The sequence below is a fragment of the Eulemur rufifrons genome, chromosome 4 (genome assembly GCF_041146395.1).
Source record: "Eulemur rufifrons isolate Redbay chromosome 4, OSU_ERuf_1, whole genome shotgun sequence".
In the NCBI taxonomy this organism is placed as follows: domain Eukaryota; kingdom Metazoa; phylum Chordata; class Mammalia; order Primates; family Lemuridae; genus Eulemur; species Eulemur rufifrons.
In genome coordinates, this window is record NC_090986.1 from 25,104,695 (window position 1) to 25,119,859 (window position 15,165).

General features: G+C 42.7%; 1 protein-coding gene across 1 annotated transcript in view; it reads left to right on the plus strand.

Moving 5' to 3' along the window:
* DZIP1 (DAZ interacting zinc finger protein 1) overlaps window positions 1-15,165 on the plus strand; it is a 55,698-nt gene that overhangs the window by 15,148 nt on the left and 25,385 nt on the right. Inside the window, exons 6-10 of the mRNA XM_069467088.1 lie at window positions 894-1,031; window positions 3,103-3,165; window positions 12,086-12,226; window positions 12,676-12,724; window positions 14,207-14,263. Coding sequence (XP_069323189.1) covers window positions 894-1,031; window positions 3,103-3,165; window positions 12,086-12,226; window positions 12,676-12,724; window positions 14,207-14,263 — 448 coding nt within the window. The remainder of the gene's footprint in view (window positions 1-893; window positions 1,032-3,102; window positions 3,166-12,085; window positions 12,227-12,675; window positions 12,725-14,206; window positions 14,264-15,165) is intronic.

Below are 15,165 nucleotides of genomic sequence, written 5' to 3' on the forward strand. Positions count from 1 at the left end.
AAAAGTGACTCCTTTTTCCCCCTTTCCATACTGTACTATTTATGTATTTATTTTTGAAACAAGATATTGCTCTGTCACCTAGGCTGGAGTGCAGTGGCCTCATCACAGCTCACTGCAGCCTTGAACTCCTGGGCTCAAGTCATTCTCCTGCCTCAGCCTCCCAAGTACCTGGGACTACAGTCATGCACCACCACGCCCAGCTAATTTTTGGTAGAACTAGAGTCTCACTATGTTGCCCAGGCTGGTCTCAAACTCCTGGGCTCAAATGATCCTCCCGCCTGCCCCAGTGTCGCAAAGTGTTAGCATTACAGGCGTGAGCCACCAAGCCCGGCTCATATTGCACTTTTTAGAATGAAGTCACTATGAGCAGCCCCCACTTAAGGAGTGAAGAAATATGCTCCCCCATCCTCTTGTTTTTGAAATTAACATTTTACCTTCTGTGGTTTTCTGAGGGTTTTTGCTACAAGTAACTTTGGGAATAACATCAAAAGCAAAGAGTAAAATTAAAACATCATGTCCCTAATGGATTTACTGATGTCTTGTCCCTGGACAGTGTTGGCCTCTCACTAAATTACAGTATCGTAAGAACCATCTGCACCCAGTTCTTCTGTTTCTGGCACCCGTCACATGCCCATGAAATTTTTTAAGACCCATTGTCTAAGAAAGTTAGGTTTTCCTTTCCCTTTTTCACCCTGTACATGTTCTGATGGAAAAACCAGAAAGCAGTAGAAACAAGCCAATCAAACCAGGGGGAAGGGATAGAGAGGGCACAAGGAGCATCCAGGAGCACAGTCAGCTGTAAAACGTGGCTACATGCACCCCGATTTTATTCTCTGTTCCAGTCTTACAAAAGTCTAACATTTGTACTGGTGATCTTGAATTTGATCTTACAGCAACTGTCAGAAATCCAGAAGTCCAACATGCAGATCAAGTCCAACATAGGCACATTGAAAGATGCACACGAGTTTAAAGAAGACCGTGCTCCATATCCCCAGGATTTCCAAAATGTGATGCAGCTTCTCGATAGTCAGGTATGTAGAAGTGGGTGCCCACTGCAGTGCTTGCCCTCCTTTTTCTTAGTGGAGCGATTCACAGCGAACGTCATCTGCAGAAAAAGTGTCTCTTTCTTGTCTCTTTCAGTGACCATGAAGGTGACTAGCTCCTTTTTTCTTGTCTCCTAAAACATGGCTAAGCTATCACACGCACTCATGACATGCTTGCTGTGGACTAATAGCTGTGGATACACAACAGTTGGCAAAACGATTCCATTTCTTCTGTAACGTAATGCCAATTTGAATTAGTTAGGATTACTTGGTATTTATGTTTTTATACTTTAGATATAGCTCTCTATTTCAAAAGGCATAGAAAGGCATATTAAAGCACCAGATTTCTTTTTAGAGCTTAAATATACCGCTACATTGGTGAACTGAGGATCTTTTACGTTTATCAACTAATCACTTTCATTTGGAAGTGAACCCTTGTCATCAGCACAGTTTTCACAAGGGCTATTTTGGTCACAGTGGTTTAGAGGAACATTTTTTTTTTTTAACCAGGAAACAAATAGAGATTAGATTTTATGAATTTAAGATTTAAAAAAAAATAAGCCTGTGTCATTATAAAAAAGGGAAGTGAGTTATGGAAATAGGGACCGCTGCTTCTTGCTTTCATGCTTGCGTCTTGCTGCCCTCCGCCAAATCTGCCTTCTCCATTGCAGCCAGGCTGATCACGTCCCTGTCCTGTCTAAAGTCCTTCAGTGACCTCCCATTTTCCACAAAGGGAAGTAGAGAATCCTTAGCATGCAGGGCCCTTCGAGGTTTGGACTCTGTGTCATCTCCCAGTGTTCTTTGCTTTCCTGACTCTGGAGGGGCCCCGGCAGCCCAGGCTTCTGAGCGCACGGGGCTCTGTCTTCTGCCTCTGCCCCAGCTGCTCTCTTGCCTGCGATGCATCTCCCAGTTTTCAGGACCCGTCTCTTACTCATCCTCCAGTGTTCAGCCGGGATGGTTCCTCTTCCAGAGCATTCTCCTGAACCTCAGGCTATAGCATTTCTGTAGTGCTCTAAGTGGGACCTGACCACATACATATTATATAGGAGTTCTCTATCGCTGTGTCCACTGTCCTCCTGTACAGAGCAGGGCCCGTCTCTTAGTCCTCCATAACCTGCCAGTGCCGCCCAGCGAAGTGCCTGGTGCATGGTGGGAGACCGGGAGCTGTGTCCTGAACTGAACTGTTGACAGTCACTCCCAGCAGGCTGGAGGCCACAGCTTTTCTCTCATGAATTAAAAGGACATGGTTATGAAATCCTAAGGTCCCACCTAAATTTTTTCTGTTACCTTCCTGTGAGCTGTGTTGTCCGTTTGCAGCCCATGGACTCAGAAGAAACCTTGGTGTTTCCTTTTGGCCCCTTATGTTGGCAAACTAGCATCTATTTCTATAAATAAAATTTTACTGGAACTTAGCCACACCCATTCATTTGCATCTTTTTTTGTTTTTTTTGTGGGTTTTTTTGTTTTTTTTTTTTTTTGAGACAAGGTCTTGCTCTGTCACCTAGACTGGAGTGCAGTGGTGCAATCATAGCTCATTGTAACCTGGAATTCCCGGGCTCAAGCAGTCCTCCTGTCTTAGCCTCCTGAGTAACTGGGACTACAGGTGCATGCCACCATGATTGGCTAATTTTTTGCAGAGACAAGGTCTCACTATTTTGCCCAGGCTGGTCTCAAATTCCTGGCTTCAGGTGATCCTCTGCCTTGGCTTCCCAAAGTGCTGGAGTTACAGGCGTGAGCCACCGCACCTGGCCTGCACCTTACCTATGCTTGTTCTCTCACTGCCAGTAATTGAGACTGTTATTTGGCCCCAGAGCCCAAACTATTTACTATTAGGTTGTTAATAGAAAACCTTTGCTGACCCCTGCCTTACAGTATAAGATTAAAACCAGGTGCAACTGTGTTTAAACATTTTTGACTGGATATATACTAAAACATATCAGCTAAAATTTTACCAGATAGATATTTGGGTTTCATAGGTACCCACTGAAAAGGAAGCTTCCATTTTGTGTAGGTTTTATTGTTACAATTGCACGTAAATTACTCTTTTATTCTTTTGTAGGAAAGCAAGTGGACAGCACGAGTTCAAGCTCTTCAACAAGAACACAAGAAAGAGAAGGATCGGGTAAGATCAAGAAACCAATGGCCCATAAGTGGGTCATCTTTGAAAAGAATATTTGTTTCTCTTCATTACGAAAAGTAGTATTTGTCCACTTAAGATTTGTGGAGAAATATCATAAACCTTCCTATGTTTTAAAAGAGGGGTGGGGAACCTTTTCATGTCGGAAGGCCGCATTAATTTAGCTGTAATCAAATAAGGCTGCATTCAAGAAACTTCAAATAGATATACTTAAAAATGTACATTATTTTGTAAAAATCTAACTTATGTACTTAATAGTTACAGAAAATGAAAACTATTTGTTAATTTTAAAATTAACTAACCTTTTAATGACTTTGTTACGTCTGCTTTTTGTTGGAAAGCATTTGAATATTTGGTTGCAGCATGGAGGTCTGCAGGTTCAGTTGATCCTCTAGATGGGTGTGAGTCATTTGTGACCTTAGGGGTGTCTTCATTTGGGTTAGGGAGGAGAATACAGATTCACAGCAGTACGTGGTTGAAAAGCAAGAAAGCATTTTTCAGGCATGTTGTCAAAGATGTGGGTATTCTGCATTTTTCCATATTTCAATTGGATCTTTCTCAGCATTAAACAATGACTTTAAAATATCATCTACTGAGAGCTCAATCAATGCCATCTGTAGTTCTTTAGGTGCCTTGCAGATATCAACTAGGTGAGACTGAAATGCTAATTTGAGTGTGATGCTATGTTTCTCAAAGTCAGTGAACCTTTCATTGAATTCTCCAATTAACAGGTGTGTAACAGCTGTGTATTCTTCAGGTGATTCACGTATATCATCCTGCTCGTCAGTGACCTTTGCTAAGTGAGGAAAATGTTCACCCAAAATTTCCTTTTGAAGAAAAAGTGTTTTGAAAAAAGACAGCTTTTTTTGAAATGTTTGCATTTTTTGCCACATATCATATATAGATTTTGTTTTACCTTACAAAGAAATATTTGTTTTGATTTGACATGATATCACACAGAAATGGTGCATTCCTATAGAAGTCTTCTTTTAATAATTCCCATTGCTGATTCTATTCTTCATAAAATTCAAGTATCTGTTCTCGCAGAGATAAAATTTTGGCTAACACCTGTCCCAGTGATAGCCAACACACTTTAGAATGTTAGGGCAAATCCACACTGAATACCTCATTGTTCAACTTTAGCATGTTATGAAACTGATGATGCCATGTTGGATTTGCATGAATATAGCTAACAATCCTTATAACTTGTTGCAAAGTGCCACTTAAAATAGTGGCTGTAGCACAGAGATTTTGCTGATGCTATCTTGCATCTATGAAAAGAAAGAGGACATCTGGCTCTGTTAATACTTTTTATATCCGTGCAATAAACCCTTCATGTTTTCCTGTCATAGAAAGTGCACTAAATTTACCAAATTTAGTCCAACTTCACAACATTCATCCTGAAAGTTGTTGAATATCTCTATTCCCAGTGTGCTGTTCCCAAGAGTGCCCAAAGCAAGTAACTCTTCGTAGCAAAGAAAATCTTCTATTATGACCTGAATGAAGTATAAAATCTGCGCCAAGTCAGTAGTATCAGTTGATTCATCCAAAGCTATTGAATAATATATATTTTCCTTTTGAAGTATTGCATGAAGTTCTGTTAAGTTGAAGGCTAATTCATGCTGCTGATCAGTTATGGTTCTCCTTGAAAGAACCAACGAAGCAGTTATTTGTACTTTGAAACATTATCAGGGTGTAAGCATCCTACAACTTCTACAATGCATTCTTTCACAATTTCTACATCACTGAATGCCTTCCCTTTTTTTCTGAGTATATAAGCTACTTTATATGTTGCTTCAGTGACATTATTTCCAGATCTTATTGCTGCTTGAAAGAATTGTGTTTGATTTTGCTTTTCATCTTTTAATTTCCACAATACAGCCTTTCACACCTCTCCTTCTAATTTTAAATTTGTGGCCCTTATGAGTGTTATAATGCTGATGAGCATTGTATTCCTTTAATGTTGCTATTGCAGTATCACAAAGCAAACAAATAATCTTATCTTTAGCAGAAACAAAATAATATTGCAATTCCCAATCCTCATTAAAAAATCTGTTTTCTTCCTTCAATGTTCTCTTTGTCTTCTTTGACATGATGGGCTGTTAAGCAGACAGAATTAAAAAATACTTTTGAGCTGTGCAACTGTTCACAAATTCCACTTCAGAAAGAAACACAGTGCACCGTTGTCAAAATCTGTAAACAGTCCGGCATACTTGACCCCCATAAACTCTCGCCAACCAGCCTGATGTGGTAGTGGTGCCAATCAGGCGGGGGAAGTTAGAACTAAGTCATGAGTGTAGCAGGCATCAATTTAGTCCTATGGCTTACCAGTGTTCTAATTGTGCTGGTCAATCAGAGAGGATTATTTCTTTGAAACTTACTTTATTCTTTGGCATTTTAAATATGCTCATTTTAAAAATAAAATAAAAATATAAAAGACGAACAAAAATGTATTAATAACAATAAAAGGATTTGTTCTGTAAAATTTGGATTCAGTCAAAAGGCCACATGTGGCCTTAAAGCCACAGGTTCCCTGCCCCTGTTTTAAAATATTCTTCGAAATCATGACTGTAAATGGCTACATGATGATCTTATGGATGTATTATAGTTATTTAACCAGCTCTTCATTTTTCTGATTTTTTTCACGTTACAGAGCTGCAGTGTAAATAAGTATTAAATAAAGGCAATGACTGTTCAAGTTAAAATCACTTTAATGAACACAAAATTTAATTATGGTAATGATTTATTTTCACCTGAGTGTATCAAAAATTTAAGTGTTACAATGTGTTTACGCCAGTGCAAGAAAATTTGTTTGTTTTTTCACTTGAAATTGTATTTTGTACCCTTTTATCCCTTGTAAATCTTTTCTGAGTAGAGAAAGATGTTTCCTAAATGACCTTTCTTAGTGTAGTGCCAAGCAGAGGGTTATACGACAAAAGGTCATATGATACATGTGTGTATAGTAGCTAGGATGAAGATGTTCATGTGACCACAAGATTTATCGGTTTATATTTCTTCAAAGTAGGACATATACTGAGGAAGAACAAAAAAAAGGGAACTATGAACAGTTCTAGAGCCAAACTAAAGCAAAGCAAATAAAAAACTTCACCAAACACCTATAGTTTTTGAGAAACTTCAATGGGAAAATCAGATATCTAACCTTTAAAATTATCATTGCTAGAAAAAGAAATAAGAGCCATGATTTTTTTCCTCTTCCATTTGTAATATCATTTAGTCATGTAAGTAATGCATAGTGTTTATACATAGACACATACACACAAATACACATATCTAGGCACATGTATGGTAGTTTATATTGAAAATTGAATCACCAATGCAGTGATTCAATTCAGGAGATATTTATTGAGCATCTACTGTGTACCACACTTTGTAGGGCTAAGAAGAGATACAAAGAACAATCCCTGCCCTCAGGTTGCTTGCAGTACAGCAGGAGGGTAGAATTGACACTACAGATGCCCAGTGGGAGTCGGGGTGGGAGAATTGCAGAGTGCCTTTAGGACCGAACAGCGAGAGTTTGCTAAAGTGGGGGGTGGGGGGCTATGTGCGGCTCACACCCATGTGTATGTCTTCAGCCAAAATCACCCTGCTGAGCTCCAGATCTGGTAGTCAGCTTTGAACTTGACATCGCCATGGGCCTCTCAAATATAACATTGCTAAGATGAAGTTCTTGGGTTTGTTCCCAGATACGGAAGCTGGCACCCTGGTTCCCCCAGACGCTCATTCCACATCTCTCCTTCGGTCCCCAAGCCCAGGCCATCAGCAGGTCCTGCCGCACATCTCACGCCCCTGTCTTTCTGTACATTTCTACTGCCTCTACCCTTAACTGAGCCTCCATCATTTCTAAAAGGGCCCCAATAGCTGTTCTTCCCTGTTCCAACCTTCCCCTTTCTTAATCTGCTCTCCGCAGAGCAAGGCAAGAAAGTCTAGCTGCCGGCTGCCATTGTAGCCTCAGCCTGATCCTCTCTCTCTCTCTCCCTCCCTGAACCTCCTCTTTCTAGCAACAATGGCCTTATGGAAATTTCTAGAATATTCTGTTCCTTTATATACAGTTTTCATGCTGGGAAGCCCTTCCACTTGCTCTTTACATGGCTGGTTCCTTCCTCTCTGTGTCAGTTTTCTACACTGTATAGCAGATTACCACAAGCTGAGTGACTTAAAACGACATGCCATTTCTTACCGCGCTATCCACGGGATGGTCCAGGCACAGCTGGGCTGGGCTCAGGGACTCACAAGCTGCGTTCAGAGCGTCAGCCGGGCTGTGCCCTCGTCTGGAGCTCCTGTGGTTAACAGAGGGGCTGAGACCCTCGGCTCCCAGCCGCCACCCCTGCTCCATCCAGCTCACAGCCTGGCTGTTCATGTCTTCAAGGCCAAGACTGTCTCCACCTTTCATTCACCCCCTTCAGGAAAAGCCTGGAAATTGTTTTAAAGGGCTCATCTGAATAAGACAGGCCCACATAGGATAATCGTCCTTTTCATTAACTCGAAGTCAGCAGATTAGGGACCTTAATTGCGTCTGCAAAGTCCCTTTTTTGTCGTATTCTGCTGGTGAGAAGCACGTCACAGGTCCTGCCCGACCCCAGGGGCCACATCACACAGGGCGCACACGCCAGCAAGTGCAGCCTGGAGGCCACCTGAGAGAGCTGCCCACTGCACCTTCCTCTGGCCTCCGTTTTCTTTTTTTTTTTTTTTTTTTTTTTGAGACAGAGTCTCACTTTGTTGCCCAGGCTAGAGTGAGTGCCGTGGCGTCAGCTTAGCTCACAGCAACCTCAGACTCCTCGGCTTAAGCGATCCTACCGCCTCAGCCTCCCGAGTAGCTGGGACTACAGGCATGCGCCACTATGCCCGGCTAATTTTTCTGTATATATTTTTAGTTGTCCATATAATTTCTTTCTATTTTTTTTTTAGTAGAGACGGGGTCTCACTCTTGCTCAGGCTGGTCTCGAACTCCTGACCTTGAGCAATCCACCCGCCTCGGCCTCCCAGAGTGCTAGGATTACAGGCGTGAGCCACCGCGCCCGGCCTGGCCTCCGTTTTCTGGTCACCTGATGTCACTCCATCCGAGTAGGCAGTCCCCTCCCTTTTCTCACCACTTCACAATTGCAGCTCTGATCACTATTTTGCTTGTTTATCGTCTGTCTCTTCAACCCTATCATTAGTCCTCTGGGTGAAAGGCTTTATTTAGCTCTCTGTTGTCTTCCTGGCACCCACTAACGTGCCTAAAATGTGGTTGGTGCTCGTTAAATATTTGCTGAATGAACGTGGAAGGAAGCTAGACATCCAACAAGGGGATCAACCTGCCTTGTTTTTGTAGACGGAGAAATGCCAGTTGTAGAGGTCAGAGGAGGGTTGAAAGGGCTGTCTGTGGGTCTAAGCACCATCTGCTATAGGACACTAGTCTAGGTTTCCATCGTGGACCTGGGAGCCATCGCTCATGGCAATGTCTGTGTAGTTACGATAGTGATGTTCACTTCCCAGCATGTTTTATCTATGGCAGCAAAGACGGAGGATCCCGGGATCAGTAGATGGTATTAATACTTTCTCTGCACCACAGGGGGCTCCACTGTGCAAGGAGTGTTCTCTGTTGCCCATCTGTGTTACGTGGAAGTAAAAGTGGCCTGTTATTACAGTTCATGTACTGGTGTCCCGGAGCTGGCCCATGTCGGCTTGTGAATGTGCACATTTCTTCTTAATCAGAGTTTTGTTTTGTTTTGTTTTTTGAAAGCTGCTTAATGAGCACACCAGTGGACTCACAGTAGGAGCATTTAGAAATAATTTGTGTATTTGTAGTTACTATGTACTTAATCTTTCTGAGATTTCTGTGAGGTAGGTACTGTTACCCATTTGACAGATGAGGAAACAGAGGCTTAGAAAGATGCTGTCTTGCCCAAGGTCGCTGGCACTTGAATCCAGGCCCCTTCTACTTGAGGGCTTACTGCACTGTCTGGCTCTGGGCACTGAGCCGGCACGGGAGGAGAACAGGCAGCGACAGCTTCAAGAGGTTGCTTTTCTGTAAGGACAAAGGATCTTTCCTTCAAGATGCTCTATGGTAGTAGTTCCTATCCAGGGATGTACTTCGGAATTACCCTAGACTCTTTTCCAAAGTACTCTCCAAGAAGATTCTGGCTCAGTAGGTAATCTGGGAAATGCAGATTTTGGAAAAAACAAACCAAAAACCAAACCTCAGCTATTCCATTTGGATCCATGGTTTGAACCACTGCTCTTAGATCACTGAAGTCCCTCTTCTTCAAGGCATCTCTATAGCATTGGTATTTAGGGACAGAATTCGGGTTTCCTTATTCATAGGAGGTGATTTTTTTAAATCCTGGCTCCTTTAAAGCCCACTGTGTTCCAGGCAGCTGTGGGAATGTCAGTGGTCTTATGGCTGGAATAGAAGGGTAGCTGAAGTTTTTATACTTCGTCACTGCAAGTCATGGTGGAAAGACGTACTGTTAGGAGTACGAGGCAGAAGGTGAGGCCTTTCCCGGTTCCAAGCACGGTGTGCGCCTCGAGTACTGGGAGCGTGGGAGTTTCTGTGCCACCGCCAGGCTTCGCTGCTCCCTCGTCAGCTCTGGCTGTTCAGAAGCCGCTTACTTCTCCCTTCTTTTCTCCTAAACCCTAACAGAGAGGTGAATTCAATCAGGTTTAGTAATCTCTGCCTGAGACCTAACTATTAATTATTCCACATGATTGGTGCCTACTGTTCCCACAATGCACATATTGTATTTCTCTGTTTAGGGGAAGTTGCATTTGCCAACTTTTTATTGCTTTACCTAGATTCTTGGCAGTCTTTTTTTTTTTTTCTTTCTTTTTAAATAACACTGGTAGGAGTTCAAAGGGAGTCACAGATAAGTGGTGGCATGCCCTTTTGACCCAACAGAAGACTCCTAAGAGCGTGGGAGTTTGTGGAATGGTCCCGTAAAGAAAGGAAAGGAGGATGGGGTGATGTGTACAGGTAGAGAAAAGAGCAGAACTTGAAATGGGAGATGACAAAAATGGGCTCATGGGCTGCAAACTTGTTGAAATAATTTCTGGCTGTCTCTTGCTTAGACTCTTTCCTTTTTTCTGCACTTTTCTGGTCCATTCTTAACTCCTATATCAAAGTGATGTCATTCCTTACTTTTTCCTTTTCCCCTTTTCTTGGGGCCTGGAGCAACTCTCGATATTGTCCATCGGGTCCAAGACCCTAAACCTCCACCCAGAACCCTGGAAATTTTTACTGGCTTTTCCTTTTTTCTGGCTTAGCATTTCCCAGGCTGCTTTTCGGGTTACTCTTCCAGGGATCTATAAAAATGTAGTGAAAGTTCTTGACAGCACCCTCTTTGGGGAAGATTCTTAGTATCCCCAAGGATATGGAGGGTTCTTTTTAGACTTCACCCAGAAAAGCTTTCTAGCATGGTCCACCCAGTGCTTGTCCAGCCTCACAGGAGCAAGAGCATTTCAGAGGCAGGACCGTGTGTTGTGTTGACCGAGAGCATTGAATTGGAAGCCAGACATGGACATTCAATTCTGGGCTCTGCTCCCTCCAACTATCTGAATTTGGGTCACTTTCCCATTCTAGACTTGAGTTTCCTCATCTGTACAATGGAGCCAAAACATGTATCCACAATATCGTGGTGTGGGTTAAACAAGATAAAGTGCTTAACACAGCATTTAGCACATAGTGAGTGTCAATTTAAAAAAACAGGCAAATTAGGAAATGCTGGTCTAGGTGCTCTGATATACTCATCTCAGACATGGCTACTTCCTACCCCTTTATTTGATCTGCACATTCTGTCTCCACTTCCAGGCCTTAGACTTGGAATGTCCTTTGCCACAATTACCAAGATGTATTTTGGGTGTGTGACAGGGTCTCACTCTATAGCCCTGGCTGGAGTGCAGTGGTGTGGTCACAGCTCACCACAGCCCGGAACTCCTGGGCTCAAACGATCCTCCTGCCCCAGCCTCTGGAGTAGCTAGGACTACAGGCACATTCCAATACATCTGGCTAATTTTTAAGATTTTTTGTAGAAATAGTGGGTCTTGCCATGTTGCCCAGGCGACCTTGAATTCCTGGGCTCAAACAATCCTCCCACCTTAGCCTCCCAAAGTGCTGGAATTACAGGTGTGAGCAACCATGCCTTGCCTCAAGCTTTTTTGTTGTTGTTTTTTAAACCTCTCTGTTTAAGCAACTACTGAAATGGCTTTAAGGGCCTTTTTTTTAATTATTGAAAATAAATTCTTCTTGAATTCTTTTTGTCCCGTATACAATCTTCCCTGACATTAAGTCTCTAAAGATAAGTCCCTGACATTAAGTCTCTCTTCGTCCTTGGTCCTCTCTGTCCTGGCATCTCTCCTTTTCTTTCCCCCTTTCCTCCTTTCCTCTCCTCTCTCCTCTCTCTTTTCCTCTATTCCCCACCATCCCCTTTCTTTTCTCAGTAAACATTTATTGAGAACCTGCTAAGGGCCAGGGATTATGCCAGTTGCTAGGAATATAAGATAATGAAGATGTGCTCTCAGGCCCAGGGGGGCGCGTGTGGATGTGGGGAGGGCAGGACTGCATGGGGAGTGCAGTGTGGAGGCGTGGGCATGGCTCTGGGAGAAGAGGAGCTCTGAGGGAGAAGCCTTCATCCTTTCTCATTGCTTATTGTGTGTTATTCCATGTAACGTGCTCAAGTTGGCTCAGCTGCCCACAGTATCAGTGCTGTCTGTCTTGGGTCATGAACTCCGTGGGAACCCAGAAGAAGCACCTGGTACAGCCAGGGCCGCAGTGGAAGACTGATTCAACTTGATGTGCACGGAGAGCATAAGGCCAGCAAAGCAGGCAGGGCGCGTACATAAAATCTGCAGAATAAAGAGATCTTATGTGCAGCTTGCAGACAGATGCCTTTCTTAATTTTTTTTTCAGCTCCTGTCACATATAGAGAAACTTCGAACCTCAATGATAGACGATCTAAATGCAAGTAATGTTTTCTACAAGAAGAGGTTAGAAGAGCTAGGGCAGAGACTCCAGGAGCAGAATGAGCTGATTATAACTCAGAAACAGCAGGTACGTCTGGTGGTAGCTTGGCACCATGCTTCTTTAAGCAACGTGGTTTATCTAAGAACGTGTGTTTTTAGTTCAGAGCATCTGTAAGTGGTATAAAGTAAAGAAGATAGACTATATTTCCCTTTGCAATTGCTCATAAAAGTAAATGCAATAAAATAAAATTTTAAAAGGTATTTTAAAATCCTGTTGAGCAGATTTATTCAGTTAGAATTCAAAATTAATTCGATTTGAAGGTAGATAAGAAATTTTTTTAGTAATTACTTTGAGGAGCAGCCAAGTCTAAATGCTGCTTTTGTAACACTTTTGCCTCTGTGCTTTTAAATCCACATGCCCTGTGTCCTTAGACCATTTAGTGAAAAGCTTAATTTACTAACATTATCTGTCCATTATTTAGTGTGTTCCTGTCTAGTTTCAAACATGTATCAGTAAGAGACTGTTCTTCTTTGCAGATTAAAGAGTTTACCAGTAAACCATTAAAGGATGTCAACGAACCCAAAGGTAAGTGGACAGGATCTCAGTGCTGGAGGGGAGGAGAGCCTCCCTGGCCACGCTGGACAGCAGAAGGACGTGGGCCCTGCTGGTTTATGTGTGCTAAGATGGCGTTCCTCTTGTGATTTTAATTTGGGAGATCTGTCCTCTGTTATTTTATTTAGGAGATCTGCTTACCACTACCCAGAGAGTTGAAGAATTCTAATAATCTAAACTCTCATTTAATGGTTTCATTATTTTTATCAGAATGCTATTATGCACATAACACCTGCTCAGTAACCATTTACCTCTCAAGGTATGTGCTGTAGGACAGACAGTTATGATTAAAAGCACAGGATCTGGAGACGGACTGGGTTCAAGTCCTATCTCTGGTACTCTGTAGCTTGGTGAATCTCTGCCTCAGTTTCCTGAGCTCAGAAGTAGGAGCATTAATAGTGTCTTAGTCCCATTTTGTGCTGCTATAATAGAATGCCACAGAGTGGGTAATTTATAAAGAACTGAAGTCTCTGAAGGCTGGGCAGTCCAAGAGCATGGTGCCCGCACCTGGCAAGGGTCATCCCACAGTAGAAGGCATCACATGGCCTGCTAGCGTGCAAGACAGAGAGAGGAAATTAGTCCAAACTCATCCTTTTTAATCAGAAACCTACTGCTGCAATAATGACTAACCCACTCCTGCCACTGTTACATGGAACACTGTTAAAGTGGCCATTGAGTTTTGGAGGGGACATTGAAACCATAGCAAATAGTGACTATATCATAGGTTTGTTGTGAGGATTAAGTGGATAATGTGAAGTACACCTGTTAAGCCCTCATTAGTGATAGCTATTGTTATTGATATTAAACTCTTAATGACTCTGAAGTACTATAAAGCCTTGCTGTATTGCTCTCAGTTGTGGTGGTTTGGGGGTGAAAGCACAGTGGGGGTACACACCACCCACTGACTGCAGCAGTGGTAGCCTGCCAGTCTCTGTACCATTCACGAGCCAGACCATAACGGAGCATGGGGCCATGGGTGCAAGGTCTCTTAGTAAAGCCTAAAAGCTCGCTTTCTGCATGGTCTGCCTCCCAGTGATTCTGGTCTTGGCTCCCGCACGTCTCAGGTTGTTAAGGAATCTTTGTCTACTTACGGGATGCCAACTCAGGGTTGGTCCCGGGGTGTAGGAGCTGGGTTTCCTCCCTCTTGTATTTCGATAAGTGGTTGTGGAAAGAAGGGGTTGTGGTTCCCTTTAACTTCTCTTCGAATAGCAAGAGCTCAGGTAGTGAGAGTTAACTGTATAATTACTCCGATATCATAAATATTTGAAAAGCAATTTTAGAAAGAATTTAGGTTTCAAAGGATTTATGTTAAACATATTTGTTCTCTTGGGTGAGACACTATACATTGGTACATTTTATTTATTGTTTTTCTGGGGAATAAAAATTAGGGCTGCCAAAATTTAATCCGTAGCTTGTGATTTTTGTTACTAATTTATTTTTTTTCTGTCATTTCAGGGACTCCTTTAGCCTGGCAAACTTTTGAATCTAAGCCAACTGCCCCAGCCGTACTTGGTAAGTTTCTATAGTAGGTTCAGGGCTTTAAAGGTACCTTTAAAATACTAAACCAAAACATGTCCTTTACTTCTTTGTTACTTTTAGAGACTTTTCTTTGAAAAGCAACGTGTTTAGAGATTTCATAATGATTTATTTTGATCCATGGTTTTGACCTAGTTCTAAAACCCAGGACTGTAAATATCCGCGTGATTTTGTGGTGATTTTGATTAGCCATAGCTAGTATTTCGCAATTTGCCTTATAAAGGGATGACTAAAAATTCCTTGGCATCACTCCGGGTTATACTTTTAGATTTCGCGAAGTGACGCACTGTGTGACTGTGCTACAGCCTGTGGTGGCCACCACAGTTGGGCAATGCTGAGACTCCTGCCGCTGCCAGCTTTGAACAGGTGTTCTGTCTGTCCTCACTTGCAGTCAGCTCGGCCATCTGGTCTGTCTCCCAGAGCTGTCAAGATTCGGCAGGAAACCAAAAAGACATCATCTTTACAGTTTAGAAACTGACAGATTTTTTCCTAAGATAATAGTTAAATAGTTGCAATATCTTTACTTCCATTCAGGAAAGATCTGTGGGTGGAGGGAGTCAGGGAGTTGGCACTGGTGGGCGTGGGGGGCAGGTGGACGCGCACAGGGATCTGCGCTAGAGGAGCCCAGACTGAGGCTGGGCACTGAGTGAGGGCACCACGCATGTGGGCCCAGGACTCATGAGGGGACTGCATAGTGACTAAAGGACATTAATAAGCGTGTTTTGGAATTTGGCACAATTGACTAGAAAACGCTAATGTTTTATCTGCTCAGTCTTTTCAGGTGCTTCTTAAAGCTTCTTTTGTTTTTCTTTAGAGACAGAGTCTCACTCTGTCACATGGGCTGGAGTGCAGTGGAGCAGTCCTAGCTCACTGCAACC